This window comes from Vollenhovia emeryi, unplaced genomic scaffold, assembly GCF_000949405.1.
Source record: "Vollenhovia emeryi isolate VEMERY1.0 unplaced genomic scaffold, V.emery_V1.0 DF939429.1, whole genome shotgun sequence".
NCBI classification, from domain to species: Eukaryota; Metazoa; Arthropoda; class Insecta; order Hymenoptera; family Formicidae; genus Vollenhovia; species Vollenhovia emeryi.
In genome coordinates this window covers 7,622-21,102 of record NW_011966937.1, presented here as the reverse complement: position 1 = coordinate 21,102, position 13,481 = coordinate 7,622, and the positions used below count along the sequence as shown (strand labels likewise).

Here is a 13,481-nt window from a genome sequence, read left to right as displayed (position 1 = left end):
CGATACGTAGACCGGGCCATCTGCTTCCCGGTGGAACAGTTTGTGGTTGCTGTGAAGAACCCGACTGTGTCGACCGGGTCTCCCGACGCGCTGACTGCTCCCTTGTCGTTCCGCGACAGGGTCGGTGAGCCTAGCAGCCTCCAGTTCGCTCTGGAGATGATCGTCCAGCATGACCCACTATCGTGCTGGAGCTCAAGTTTCCTGCTGTTTATGCTAGCGGTAACGAATTTGGTGGAGGTTGCCTCCTCCGCCGTGATTGCGAGGCTTTTGCGGCGGCTGCAGTTGCGCCTGGAGCTTTTACTTGCACGGAGGTACCCAGACAGCACATGATATTATACAAATATTCTATACTCATACTATGAATGTACGTACTGTACATAATATACTGAGAATATCTCTATAATATCTTCTCTAGTATATCCGTTTTCGTATATTTCTAGGATGTTTTCAGAACATCTTTTACAGTATATTATTTCTCGTATATATATTGTATATTATCAGAATATATTGTTACGTATATTCTAAAACTATACTGTAAAACGTACTATATTTACCATACTGAGACCATCCCTATAACATTTTTAGTAGTATATTATTTTTCGCATATTCTCGTATATTTTCAGAACATGTAGTGTTTGGGAAATTTCCTCACATTCGAATCTCGTCATGAGATCGAATGATCGCGAAATCTCCGTGAGCGCTGCGAGTGGATCGGGGGGTGAGAAAGGACGTGCAACGTCGCGAGAATGACTACGATTCCGTTTCTTAAAATGAGTTGAATGTTTAATCGTATGTACACTATATACAGTTGAGAGTTACTTAGGCGTATGATTTGAGGTGAGCGAGTCCGTCGAGCTCTCTTGTTCGCACAAGACCGTCGGGGATGTGCCGCCCATTGAGCCGGTGGCCGGCTACAAGCGAGCGTGCACGTACAAAGTGAGAGGCCTTTGCGCAGAACACCGATGCACTCGATTTGTGCACTTAACTTATGAGTCTGTCCCTGGGTGAGCACTAATTGTCAATGTGAGCTAACAAGCACTGAGATAGAACTTGTTCCCGTGAGCGCGAGCACGATACTTTCGTCTGCCGATGCGAACTTTGCCACAACTTACGACGACTGCTTTTACACGACTGGTGCTCTCTGAGCTTGCGCGCAAGCCCGGGAGCCAATTCCACGTGCCTGTCACGCGCTTGTTACACGGTCGCGCGGTCGCGCACGCGGTCCCACCGGGCCTTACGAATAACCGTGAGATGGCGAGGGCAGTACAAATGAGATGACTGGAGAAATCTCAAACATATAGTACTAGTAACCACTCACTGCCGCGACGTGGCGACCGCGCGTTAGCCTTTCTCGTAAGTAAAAATCATTCTGTATTAGTATAAGAGGCGAGCCGATATGATATGACAGTTGGTTTTCTGGATCATGGATAAACTTCAATGACCTGAATATACTTTTGATGATTACATAATTTAACGCACTTTAAAAATTAGGTTAAAAAATTAAGTATTTTTAATAGGAAGCCTACTGATGCCCCACTATCCTTTTATTAGAAATTATAAGGCGTAACAAGGGGCAAGTCATGAGGTCTTGATAAGGAAAACTTGACCAGGCAATTAATTATGTGATCAAAATATTGTATTACTATACTTATGATAAGTAATCTAAGTCCTCCTTGCGGGCATCCTCGAACGCCTCTCGCTGCACTTTCATTTCGGCGAGGATCTCCCGGACGTCCGACACTGTTCTTTCCAGGTTAGTTTGCTTACGCGGCGGTTGTCTACACGCGGTATGTACTCTACCTTCCTTGCCTTTTGTGCTCTATCCCATCCTCGTCGCCACTGTGATGATCTTACTGGTGGGTCTTAGGAAATGAGGCACGCTGCAGATATCTTACGACTATATATATTTTGTTTCTCTGAGTAGAACGGAAACGGTTCACTCCCAAAAACTCTTTCCCTCTGTCTGCGCCGCGCGCTCCTGGCGGTGGTGCTGTGCTTTTGTTATCACATAATTGAATGTAGAATGTTAATTTTTCTATAGATTTACACATTTTTCATGTTTTTATTAATATGCATCAAATATTGAAATGTAAAACAATACGCTCAAAACTTTTACTATATAAAATCGTATTCTATAATCATTGGACATAATATTTTAATAGTTTTTTATAGTAACAATTTTTATAGTTGGTGCAATTTTTTTATATCATTCCTTTTGTAGAGAAGATAGGTTTGAGAAATTTTTAAACAAAAATTTTGCTCATTATATCATTAGGACCAAAAGAAAAAACAATTGGATAGGATAGTATACCGTAGTTATTAAACCGTATTATAAATCGGCGTGTAAACGTAGTCAATGAAATATCTGGTCAAGTTTCTCTATCGCTTTAATCACCAACTCTTGTGGTTAGTGAAAAGAGATATTACATTCCATTTGATAAAATAATATGTAAATGAAGTGGCGATCGTGGCGCAGAGGATTGTGCGCTGGTCTGGTAATCCGAAGACCTGGGTTCAAAACCAAACATTCTTGGTTTTTCGTTCGATCGCCACATAGAGAAGTGGATATAGAGAGAAAAGTGTTATAAGAGGTTTGGGCACGTTCCTTCAAAAACGGCTTGTAACCCTAAGGGGAATCAATAAAATGTATCTACATCTAATATGTAAATGATATATAAAAACGCATGTAATATTCTATCTACATTCTGTTCGAACGTATTCGTTTTCTTATTTCATATTTATTTATATCGGTCCATGATTTAACTCTTCATTATTGTTTAATTTTTAACTTGTGTAAAACAGTTGGGACACTAGTATTCTTGTGCTTTTCGCATATGCTCGAAAAAAGGCAAATTTAATTAAAACCACAAAAATATTTGTCACAAAAATATTTTTCATGGTAAATATTTACTGTTGATCAACCCCCACCAATCGACGTCTGGTTGACCTTAATGTTGACCTTGACCTTCTTAGAGGTCAATGCCATTGTTCTTTCCCGTCGCTCATTGTTTATTAAAAAGTTATCAACAAAAGAAGTCATATGAATAGAATATAGATATCTTTGACACCGTATAAGTAAACCTCATTTCAAACCCTATGCGAAACCGTACAACGCATGGATCTAATTTCCCCAGAAAGCAGGGGCAAATATCTATCTTTTTCATAACTATACGTTATAATTATTTTATTATAACTGCAATTTATTAATTTAATAATTAAAAACTGAAGTCAACTTACCGTTACAGAAATTCAACACTAGAGCATGTAAGGGTCTGTTTGAATTTCATGGATTTTTAATTGAACATTGTGTTGCTACTACCGGACACTGTTATCGATTAAGATGCTTCCCAAATAGTGAAACTGAATTATACAAAATTCTGAATATATCATCTACAAATCTGAATACATCATCTACTTTCTTTGAAGTCTATTTTGAAATCGGTTTGGGATCCGTTCGAGTATAGCCCCCACATGCCTTGTCAAAGGTTAACTTGACATTAACTATTTAATGTTAAGCGTTTAGAAACATATTTTACCATAACTTTTTGGTTTGTCTGGATGAGAAAAACATGGCTACATATAGCCAACCCAACTTTTTTTTAAACACTCTGTATATAATTAACAGATATAAGTCTCTTGAATCAATCATCGTCGATACTTACGCTTTTCTGAAAATTTTCGTACTACTATCTATAACATTCTGTCCCATATAATTACAAATAAACATATAGTAAAAATGACCAATTATAAATATTGTGAACGGTACAACATCTTTCTTTTGATCTGGTAGAGTGGCAACTTGAAAAAGCTGTAACAAATCAAAAGAACTTTATACATATATATACATACATATATACATCCTGTATGATGATAATTCGGGTTTGATTCGGGATTGAAAGAAATAGATTTAAAGTATTGTTATTAACACACATGTACATATACATATACATATACATATACATATACATATTAATATACAATATGACTAATAATGCACATATCAATTAATGTAATTTTTACTCACACGGAATAAGTTTATACTCAAAGAAGCTACCCCCAAAATAACGAGAATAAAGTAGGACAACGAAAATGTACAAGTGAAATATTCGAAAAACCTTTAAAAGAATAAATTTTATCATGTTATTATAATAATAGTTTTAATAGATATTTGTGAAACTTTATATTGCAATACAATTTTATAATCGTGATAAATTAATTAAAATTATGAAGATAAATAAAAATATTTAAAACAATAAAAATCATAACATATTTATAAATTTATGAATACAGAATAAAAAATTTATACAAAAATTTTTCTGATTAATTAATAAAATGTTTATTTGATAAAAATAAGTGAAATCTAATTAAAGGCTTGTTCAGGATAATTAAAAGAGAGAAAATTATGAAGAAATTAAACAATTCTAATATTGTTAAGAGAAGTAATAGATTACAAACTCGAAAGTTCTTCGATGAATTTCTATAGCATTAATTAATTTAATACGAATTGTACTTTCCTTATTTGATGTTAATAATATGCTCTTATCCAATGCACACGTTATTCGATAACTATAATAAAAGCTAAGTTAGTTAATAATCATACATAGTTATACATATATGTAGTGTTTAAAAAGTCTCCGGCTGACAAAATGTCTGAAAAATGAGAGACATTTTAAAGAAAAATATTAAATACAAAAGTGATAGAATATCAAGCAATGTATTAAATGGGATATTAGATCCTGGATCGTCTCTTCAAAGATTAAAAAAGGTCACTATCAGTATTTTAAATAGATACCTTTATTTAGCAGATTGCAACTAACATGTGTCCATTTCTTACTATGTCCGTTTGGGACTGTGTCTAATTCATTCAAGTTGCCGTTTATGATTTATTCTGTGTGCAACAGAATATACTCTCTTTATTGAGATTTAAAATGTTTGCAATGCAGTAGCGTTAAAAGTTTAAAACCAGTTTAAAGTTAGAAATTACATATTGAATGCATGTGCTCGATTACTGGGGAAATGCACTGCGGATCACTCGGGCTATACCATGTGAAAAGTGTACTGTTGTTGTTCCAACATGTAGAATGAGAGGAATTTCATCTGAACCATCCTGGCTGAGGTAATATTTTTCGCAATAAGAATTTTAATTCATTAGGGGGAAGGGTAAATTTATAATGCTAAGTGTAGCATTAAAATTAAATTTAAAAAATTTACAAAAATCGTTCAGCAATTTTTAGAACACGTGAATTTACTGACGATAATAATCTTACCTAGGGGAAATCTATGTTATATAATATGTCCGGAAAATAACGGCGCGCAGTATAGGATGGGAAAAGACGGTATATGGATTCATTTAGTAATTTAATGGCCACCACCTATGCCAGGTCCTAAATGGCGTCTTTCCTAAAGTTTCAATTTGATTTATATCTGAAAAGGACCGAGTTAAATAGATAGATAAATATGCTTTATTAACTCCTTTCGGATTACATACGGCGCTTTTTTTAGGGAGCGTTCCCGAACCCTTTCCAAGATCTATTCCCCTCCGCGACCAGGCCTTATGCGAACCTTACAAACTCTTACCCTCCTTCCTTCGTCCCTCCCACTCTTCCCCCTCCTCTTCCATTTCTCCTTTCTCTCCTTCCTCCACTCCCCGCTTCCCGCATCCGTCTTCTCTCCTTCCTTTCGGTATCCTTTCTTTCCTTTTTCCTCCTGTCAGCCATCTCTTACTCCTCCCTCCTTCCTACAATCAATTTAAATATTCGACCACTATTCATTAGATTCTCCTCCACTCCTCCCCTTCTCCTTCTCTCCTCCTACCCATCTCCATTCCTTTCCGTCCACCGACATCCTTTTGTTATCTACCCTCACCTCTCTTCCCTTCTCCCTCTCAATTCTCGCCCTCTCTATCATCCTCCACCTCGCCTTCCTCTCATCCATACTTAAGTCTTCATCTATTTTTATTCCCCATTTTACCCTTATCCCTTCCTTCCCATTTAACACCCTTACCTCCTTGTCCCTTTCCTCCTTCATTTCTATCGCTACCATTCTTCCCCCTCTCCCTGTCTTTCTATAACCTTCTCTATTTCTGGCTGTCTCCCTAACCTATCTCTTATCGCCCTTCTTATCTTCCAAACTCTTTCCTCCCTATCTTTTCCTTCTACCCCTCTCCATATCAATCTTCTTCTTCTTCTTTCCTCCCTTCCTCTCTCCCCTTTTTCTGCTTCCCTCTCTGATTCCCCTTCCTCCTCCTTCCACCAGTTCTTCTCCTCTGAGTCATCACTCTCCTTCCCATTCTCGTCCTTCTCTCTGCCTTTCCCTTCCATCTTAGCCCTTCCTGCTTCCCTTTCCCCTCCCTTCTCCTTCCTCTGTCCTCTCTCCCCCCTTTCCCTGCTTCTCTCCCATCTCCTTTCCCTCCCATCTCCTCGCTCTCCTCCATCCTCCTCTTCTTTGCTTCTCTCCCTCTCCTCCATCTCTCCTCTAACTCCTGCCTCCCTCTTCTCTCTGCCTTCTCTTCGCTTTTATCTTTCTTTCTCCCCATCTCGCTCTCCGACGTATCTCTCTTCTTCCCAACTCCTCCATCCCATCTCTCTCTCCGCGTCCACCTCCTCTCCCTCCATCCTCCTCACCTCCTATCTCTCCCCCCTCGTCCGCACCTCTCTTCCTGCTCTTCTTCTCCTCTCCTCCTCCTCTCTCATCCTCGTCTACTCTCTCTCCCGCTCTCTCCCTCCTTCCTCTCTCTTCCTCTCTCTCCTCTCCTCTTCTTCTCCCGCTTCTTCGCCCTCTCTCTCTCTCTCTCTTTTCTATGGAATAACAGTTCTGTCAATGTACTATCCGCTATCCCTTTATCTATTGACACGTGCATGCATGCATTACACTACTCGCATGTGCTCCTAGCCTCAAAGCTTCCTCCTATATCATTCCTTCCCCGCGACTCCTTCACTATACCCCCTTCCTCCTCTCTCTCTCTCTCTCTCTCTCTTTCTCTCCTTCCTCTCCTACCTCCTTACTTCTGCTTTCTCCTCTCCTCCGATTCCTCTTCTTCCGCTTTTTCGCTTCCCACCTTTCTGTCTCTCGAAACTTCCACTTACTTGCTCGTCTTAACCATCACTCTCCTCCATCGATCTCTCGACTCGCCAACTTCACCACCTCCACGGCTTCCATCGATCCCTCGACTTCCTCCGCCAATCCCTTCGCTTCCGTCCAATCGATCTCTCGTCTCGCCGTCGTCGCTCCCCTCCTCTGCCTCCTTCGATCTCTCGATCCTCCCGTCCAATCCTCTTCCTTCTTCATATCGATTCTCTCTCATCCCCTCCATCTCAACTCTCCTTGCTCTATACTGCCCATTCACGCCTTTTCACCTTTCCTTCCACTCTCATTTCTCCTTCACTTTTCGTTATTTCTTCACGCCTCCCCGAGTAGAAAATGGTTAAGGTTTGCCTGAATTTTGTTCCGGGTGCTATCAGGTAATGTCACGGCATGCCTTATTCTGGAAAGCCTGATCCGGATCTGTTAGTGCTTGGATCAGGGTTGCCGTATTGTGGCATTCTCTCCCAAAAAACATGTTGCGCGCGAACATCTGGCATTACGACGACGCACTTGGATAGAATTTTGCTTGCGCTGTTGAGCCATTTTTGTACGCGAGTCGATAGATATTTACGCGCAAAATTATACGTTGATACACGAGCTAGCCACTTGCGTGCAAAAGCACAGACTGAACATATCTTACGGACAAAACTCGGGCAAATCGCATACAAATTTGCATGCGTAAGACAAGCAAAATTTGCGCGCAAGAATTGTTATCTGGGCTGTCAGCGCCATAATGAGGACTGCTCTATTAGCGCCTGATCGAGGAAATCTTTATGCCACCCTGATCAGGTTTTGTCTAAAATTTTCTATCGAACGTGCTCACGCATCATTTTGAAGTTGCATGCAGATGGCGTGCTGCACGAGAGAAGAGAGAGAAAGTAGATTAAGATATTCGAAGTGTGCGAGCGAGAAGCGTTGTGCGAGCAGTGAGATATTTTGCGTATAGCAAGACGTTGTGCGCAATAGCGAGGATTGTAAGTTCGGAAAGGACTTGTACATGTGCAGCAGGAGGTGTTGTACGGCGGCGTGCAAGGAGGTCGAAGCGTGAGAAGTCTCGACATGGTGAGCGTGCGTCGCGAACTCTGAAAGGACTGTAAGCGATAGCTAACCTATTAAACGTTTTTTTTTTCCTTACGAGTACATGCGTTTGTTCGATCGAACCCTCCTCGATACGTTCTATTAAATAAAAAGGGATTCTACAGAACTGACCAAACAGGTAAACTGAATCCTACAGCCCAAATAGCACAAAAACATTCCATTAACATTCTAGGAATATACGCCAAGAACATTCGAAGATTCCAGGAATCTTCTAATAGTCGTTTTATACGTTCGAGGCATATTTATAGAATGTACCAACGGAGCACTTCAAAAGTTCTAGAAACATCTCTAGAATGTTCATCTGAATGTGCTGCGAATGTACACGAATGTACTGCAAATATTCTAGTAATGTGCTGTAGATATTTCTATGAATGTTCCTGGAATATACAGCAAATATTCCAGTAATGTGCTGTAGATATTTCACCCAAAGAAAAGTATTCTATTTTTTAGTGGTTCCCTTTTGATTTTAGCCGGCACAAATTGGCAACCGGCACTACGCGACACGCGCGCGGGCGCGTGAGCGCCAGCTTCTGAGTATTCACCGACCGCCGCTAGGCCGCGCATGGTGAGTCACCATTGGTGACGGCCAAAAACTCGGAATCAAAATTCAGTCTCGCGGGCCTCGTTTTATACCCTACGAGACTGAATTTTGCTTCCGAGTTTTTGGCCGCCACCATGCGCGGCCTAGCGGCGGTCGGTGAACTACTCAGAATATTCCTAGAACATAATGGAACATACTGCGTATGTTCGTATAGAAGTTCGTGAATATACCACGTACATTCTATGCGAATATTCATAGCACATTTACAACATTCCATAAACATTCGTAGCACATACGCTGCTAATATTCCACGTATATTCAGTAAGAATATCCGTAGAAAGTTCCATGTGTACATTCCACGTGCATTCTGTAAGAATATTCATAGAACATTCAGAATATGCCATAGACACTCAGGGAACATTTAATGCGAATATTCCCTGGGCATTCTGTGTGAATGTTCATAGAATATGAAGAACATTCTAGAAACATTCACGGCACATCCATGCGAATATTCCTGAGAGAGAACATTCGAATCATATACAAACATTCATGGAACATTCGGTGCTATCTGGGAGTATACTATAAATTGCAACTTCAAAATAATAATTTAATAAATTTTATTTAAAATAATAATAATTATTTAAAATAATAATAATTAATTTAAATAATTAATTTAAATAATTATTATTATTTTAAATTATTATTATTATTTTAAATAATTATTATTATTTTAAATTATTATTATTATTTTAAATAAAATTATTCAAAATAATAATAATTATTTAAATTAATTATTTAAATACTACAATTTTAACATAGGTCCTTTAAGATATAAAATCAATTAGAAATTAAAGAAGCCGTTTAGGACCGGGCATAGGTGTAAGTAGCCAGTTAAATTAAATTATTTAAGTGAATTCATATACCGTATTCTTTTCCAACTTATTCTGTGCGCCAGTTACATACTAGTCTCAAAACACAGGTTAATCCCCGTAAGTGGAGGTGTTATCGTCAGTGAATTCACGTTTATAAATTATTTTAATAATGCTACACAGTAACATCTAATATGATAACCCCCTTCCCCCCTTAATAAAAATCTAAAAAGATTTTTTTTAAAGAATTTAACTGGCTACTTACACCTATGCCCGGTCCTAAACGGCCTCTTTAAATTCTAATTAATTATTTAAATTAATTATTATTATTTTAAATAAAAATAATGAATCGTATGGAAAAAATTAGAAAATTAACACGAATACATATTAAGGAGGTTGCTCAGTGTCCTTGCGGGGCAGGCGGTAAGGGGGAAACGCCTATGCTTATACACGGGCACCTCTAACGGCTGCCAACTTCGAAATATCAAATTTTTTGTTGCGCAAGATAAACAAATTTTGGATAAAAGTATGTGGAATCGTTATAATTACTTGTTTAAATATGTTACGAATCGATCTTTGTTTATTTGTATCTCGAAAATATTATATACAGAGTTGAGATGTGGCAAACGCGCAACGTAATTTTTAGTTGATGGTAGCCCTACGTGCCGCACGGTCGCCGGCTTCGGCGCACTTCGCCGCATGCAAAGCAAAGCTGCGAAGAAGCCACGAATTTAGAACGATCTTTAACATTACAAAATAGAGAGTCATTGGAAAATCTTTTGTAAATTGACGTTAGAATTGTTACGAACTTTTATACGTATTCGAATATTTATTCGTAACAATTCTAATATTTTGTGGAGAAAATTAAAGAAAACAAATGTTCTAACACAGAACATTTGTTTTATTTAACTTCTGTTACCACGAACAACTTAAATCGAATAACCATCGAACTATCGAATAATTATTGTAAATAATAATGAAAGCTTCAATGATCACGTATATTAACAACGAACAATTAATTATTTCAATAATAAATTCACGTGTTTTCATGTGTGGTATTACTTTTTGCTTTAAAATTTGAATAAAAATTACACAAAATTATATAAGAATTTTTTGCCGACTATATAAGGCTATTCTACAATCGTACGCAAACAATAAAAAATATATATATTTCTACAATAAAATTTATTACTCGCCGAAAATGTTAATACTAATAATTAAATACGATATCATGAATAAACTTTACACGTGTGCATAGTAGAAAGTTGGCCATTTATTTTAATCCATTGAGTAATCCATTCCTAATCCATCCATAATCCATCCATAATCCATCCATAATCCATATCCGTTTTTTTTATATTTATATAGGCCTAACCCAATTGGCATAGGAGTGTCACAGAATATTCCTTGAGAATGTCGCTGGTGTGACAGTGGAGATGTACAAAACAAACGTTTATGGAGTATTCCATAGACATTTCTTTCGGAATGTATTTTATTAAATTATTCCCGGAGTGTTCTTTAGATATTTCTAAAGAAATGTTCCATGAACATGCCAGCGAAAATGTTCACTGAATGTTATTTGTAAAAGGCTCATAGAATATACATATAAGAGTGTATCAGAAACGTTAATGGAATATTACACTTGACATGGAATTATTCAATGCTAAGTGCGATATTCCATTAATGTTTCTGATACATTCTTATATGTATATTCTACGTTTTTACCTTTTACAAATAACATTCGGTGAACATTCTCGCTGGCATATTCATGGAATATTTTTTCAAGAATATCTAAGGAACGTTCTGAGAATAATTTAATAAAATACATTTGAAAGGAATATTTATGAAACACTCTGTAACGAAGCGCAACTCTTCCCCGGTACTGAATTCCGGACAGGACTCCGGCGGGTATCACTTATTACGCGAATAAATGCGGAACTTAGTCGGACGCGCGGTTCCGACTAACGGTTGGAAGAGTTGGCTTTTTTTCGGTCGGTTTTGACGTGCTGTGTGTAAGGTTTAATTAAATCCCCCGTTCCTCCTATGTGCCGAATATGCTCAGCTCCAGGGCCGTCTGCAGGAAAGGAGGACAAGATCTTACTTCGCTTAGTGAGGTAATCGCTTGGAAGGATCGGGAATAAATCGTACAAGTATTTAATTTGGTAGAAAACGATAGGAGCGTGGTTTATTCATGGATAGGATACATGAGATCGAGGAAATTACAATAGGTCCGCCCTGTGATCGAAATATAAAAGGAAAGGAATGGATTAGTAGGTACAATAAGTCCGCCCTGTGATAAAATACAAAGAAAAACAGGATATGTTTAGACGGATTATATTACGGCACAGGAGTACGCGGCCGGATCGGAATACGGAGTACAAAAGATAATGTGGCCGGTCGGATTAATCAGGAGTAACAAATCGCCGTTCGGATTTAAGAATACCGGAATCCGATTAGAATTATCCGGAGTTGTAATAAAGGTGTACAGGAAATACACAACAATCTGGATTTTACAATACGGCACGGAAAGGACGTTATTAGATCGGAATACGGAAAATAATGCGCAACTGGAAACGGATAATATATATATGATTATTAATGCTACGGATAAAATACGGTATATAACGGATACGGAAAGTTTACTGGCGGCAAACAGGAAGGATGTCTGTATGGAATCCTCTGGTCGGTAAAAGGAGAACAGTGACGGAATTAATTCTACGGAAGCCTACGCGCAAATTAGAATTAATTCCCACCCGAATATTGCCCCCCTGAGTTCTACACCGGTCAAGGATCAGGAAAAGGATCAGGTCAGGACAGGAACACGCCCGAGCAGCGCCTCGTTATGCGTGTGGGTCAGTAGTGATTGTACACCGAGGAGCACCCCGTTAGGTGTATGCTACTGCGGAATCACTCCCTCCCCGCGAACCACGGCGGTACCCGCTGTCACGGGGGAAACGGAGTCAGGACGGATACAGGAGACCGGTACGGGAAATATTTGTAGCACGTGTACGCCGAGGAGCACCCCGTTAGGCGTACGCTACTGCGGGACGGGGCCCACGACGGAGTAGAGCCTCCGCTGTGTGCTCCGGACTGGTATATAGCCGAAGACAGGAGCACCCATTCAACTCCGGCTTATACCTGCAGCGGAGGTACCCGCTGCCCGGTGTTGTCGCTCGGAGCTCCGAGCGTCGACCGAGCTCAAGCGCCTGCTCCGGAGGGGCTTTTATACCCCCCGGATGTAGGCGCGCGGGGAGAGGCGGCGGCGGCAACCGCGCCGTTTATCGATTTTCCACCCGCGGCTCTATTTCCTTCTCTCTCGCGCGTGGTATGCAGTTTTTTCTGCTTCCGGCCGCGCCTCCCCGGTCGCCTCCGTTACAACTCCATAAACGTTTGTTTCGTATATCTCCACTGTCACATCAGTAACATTCTCAAGGAATATTCTACAGTACAATACAGCAGAAGTTTGTATGCTTATATAGTTTATATGTAACACAAAAAGATACAATTAAAAAGTTTTTATACTAGTAAGTATTAGTAAAAGTACTATACATATACAGGGTGTCTGATGCAAAAGTAGCAACTTTGAAAATAGTGGTAAATTGGGTTAAACTAAGGAGAAATATCATGTTCTGCGGTACAAAGTAACATTAGTTATTGAGTAGTAAATTTACACGTTTGAGCGAATGAGGATGCAGGAGACGGTAGGCCGGACTCGGAAGGCATTTAAAAAAATCGATCGATGAGCGGGAGGTGGAGCGACGCGCGAGATACTATGTTTATGTTTCGGGTCGCTCGTCGCTCGCGCTCGCTGCCGCGCTCGCCGCCCGCGCCGCGCTCCCCGCCGCGCCTAAGTTTTTTCCCACCATGGTGTATCTCGCGTGTCGCTCCAC

General features: G+C 39.5%; 1 protein-coding gene across 1 annotated transcript; it reads right to left on the bottom strand.

Annotated features, from left to right (window-relative positions):
• Window positions 1-208: 208 nt before the first annotated feature.
• On the bottom strand, window positions 209-7,312 carry LOC105557708. Its single transcript, XM_012005023.1, has 6 exons — window positions 7,086-7,312; window positions 4,456-4,566; window positions 4,025-4,115; window positions 3,767-3,808; window positions 3,663-3,700; window positions 209-356 (listed from the first exon to the last, which is right to left on the bottom strand). The coding sequence occupies exons 1-6, from the start codon at window positions 7,310-7,312 to the stop codon at window positions 209-211; spliced, it is 657 nt and encodes a 218-aa protein (XP_011860413.1).
• Between the last annotated feature and the right edge of the window lie 6,169 nt (window positions 7,313-13,481).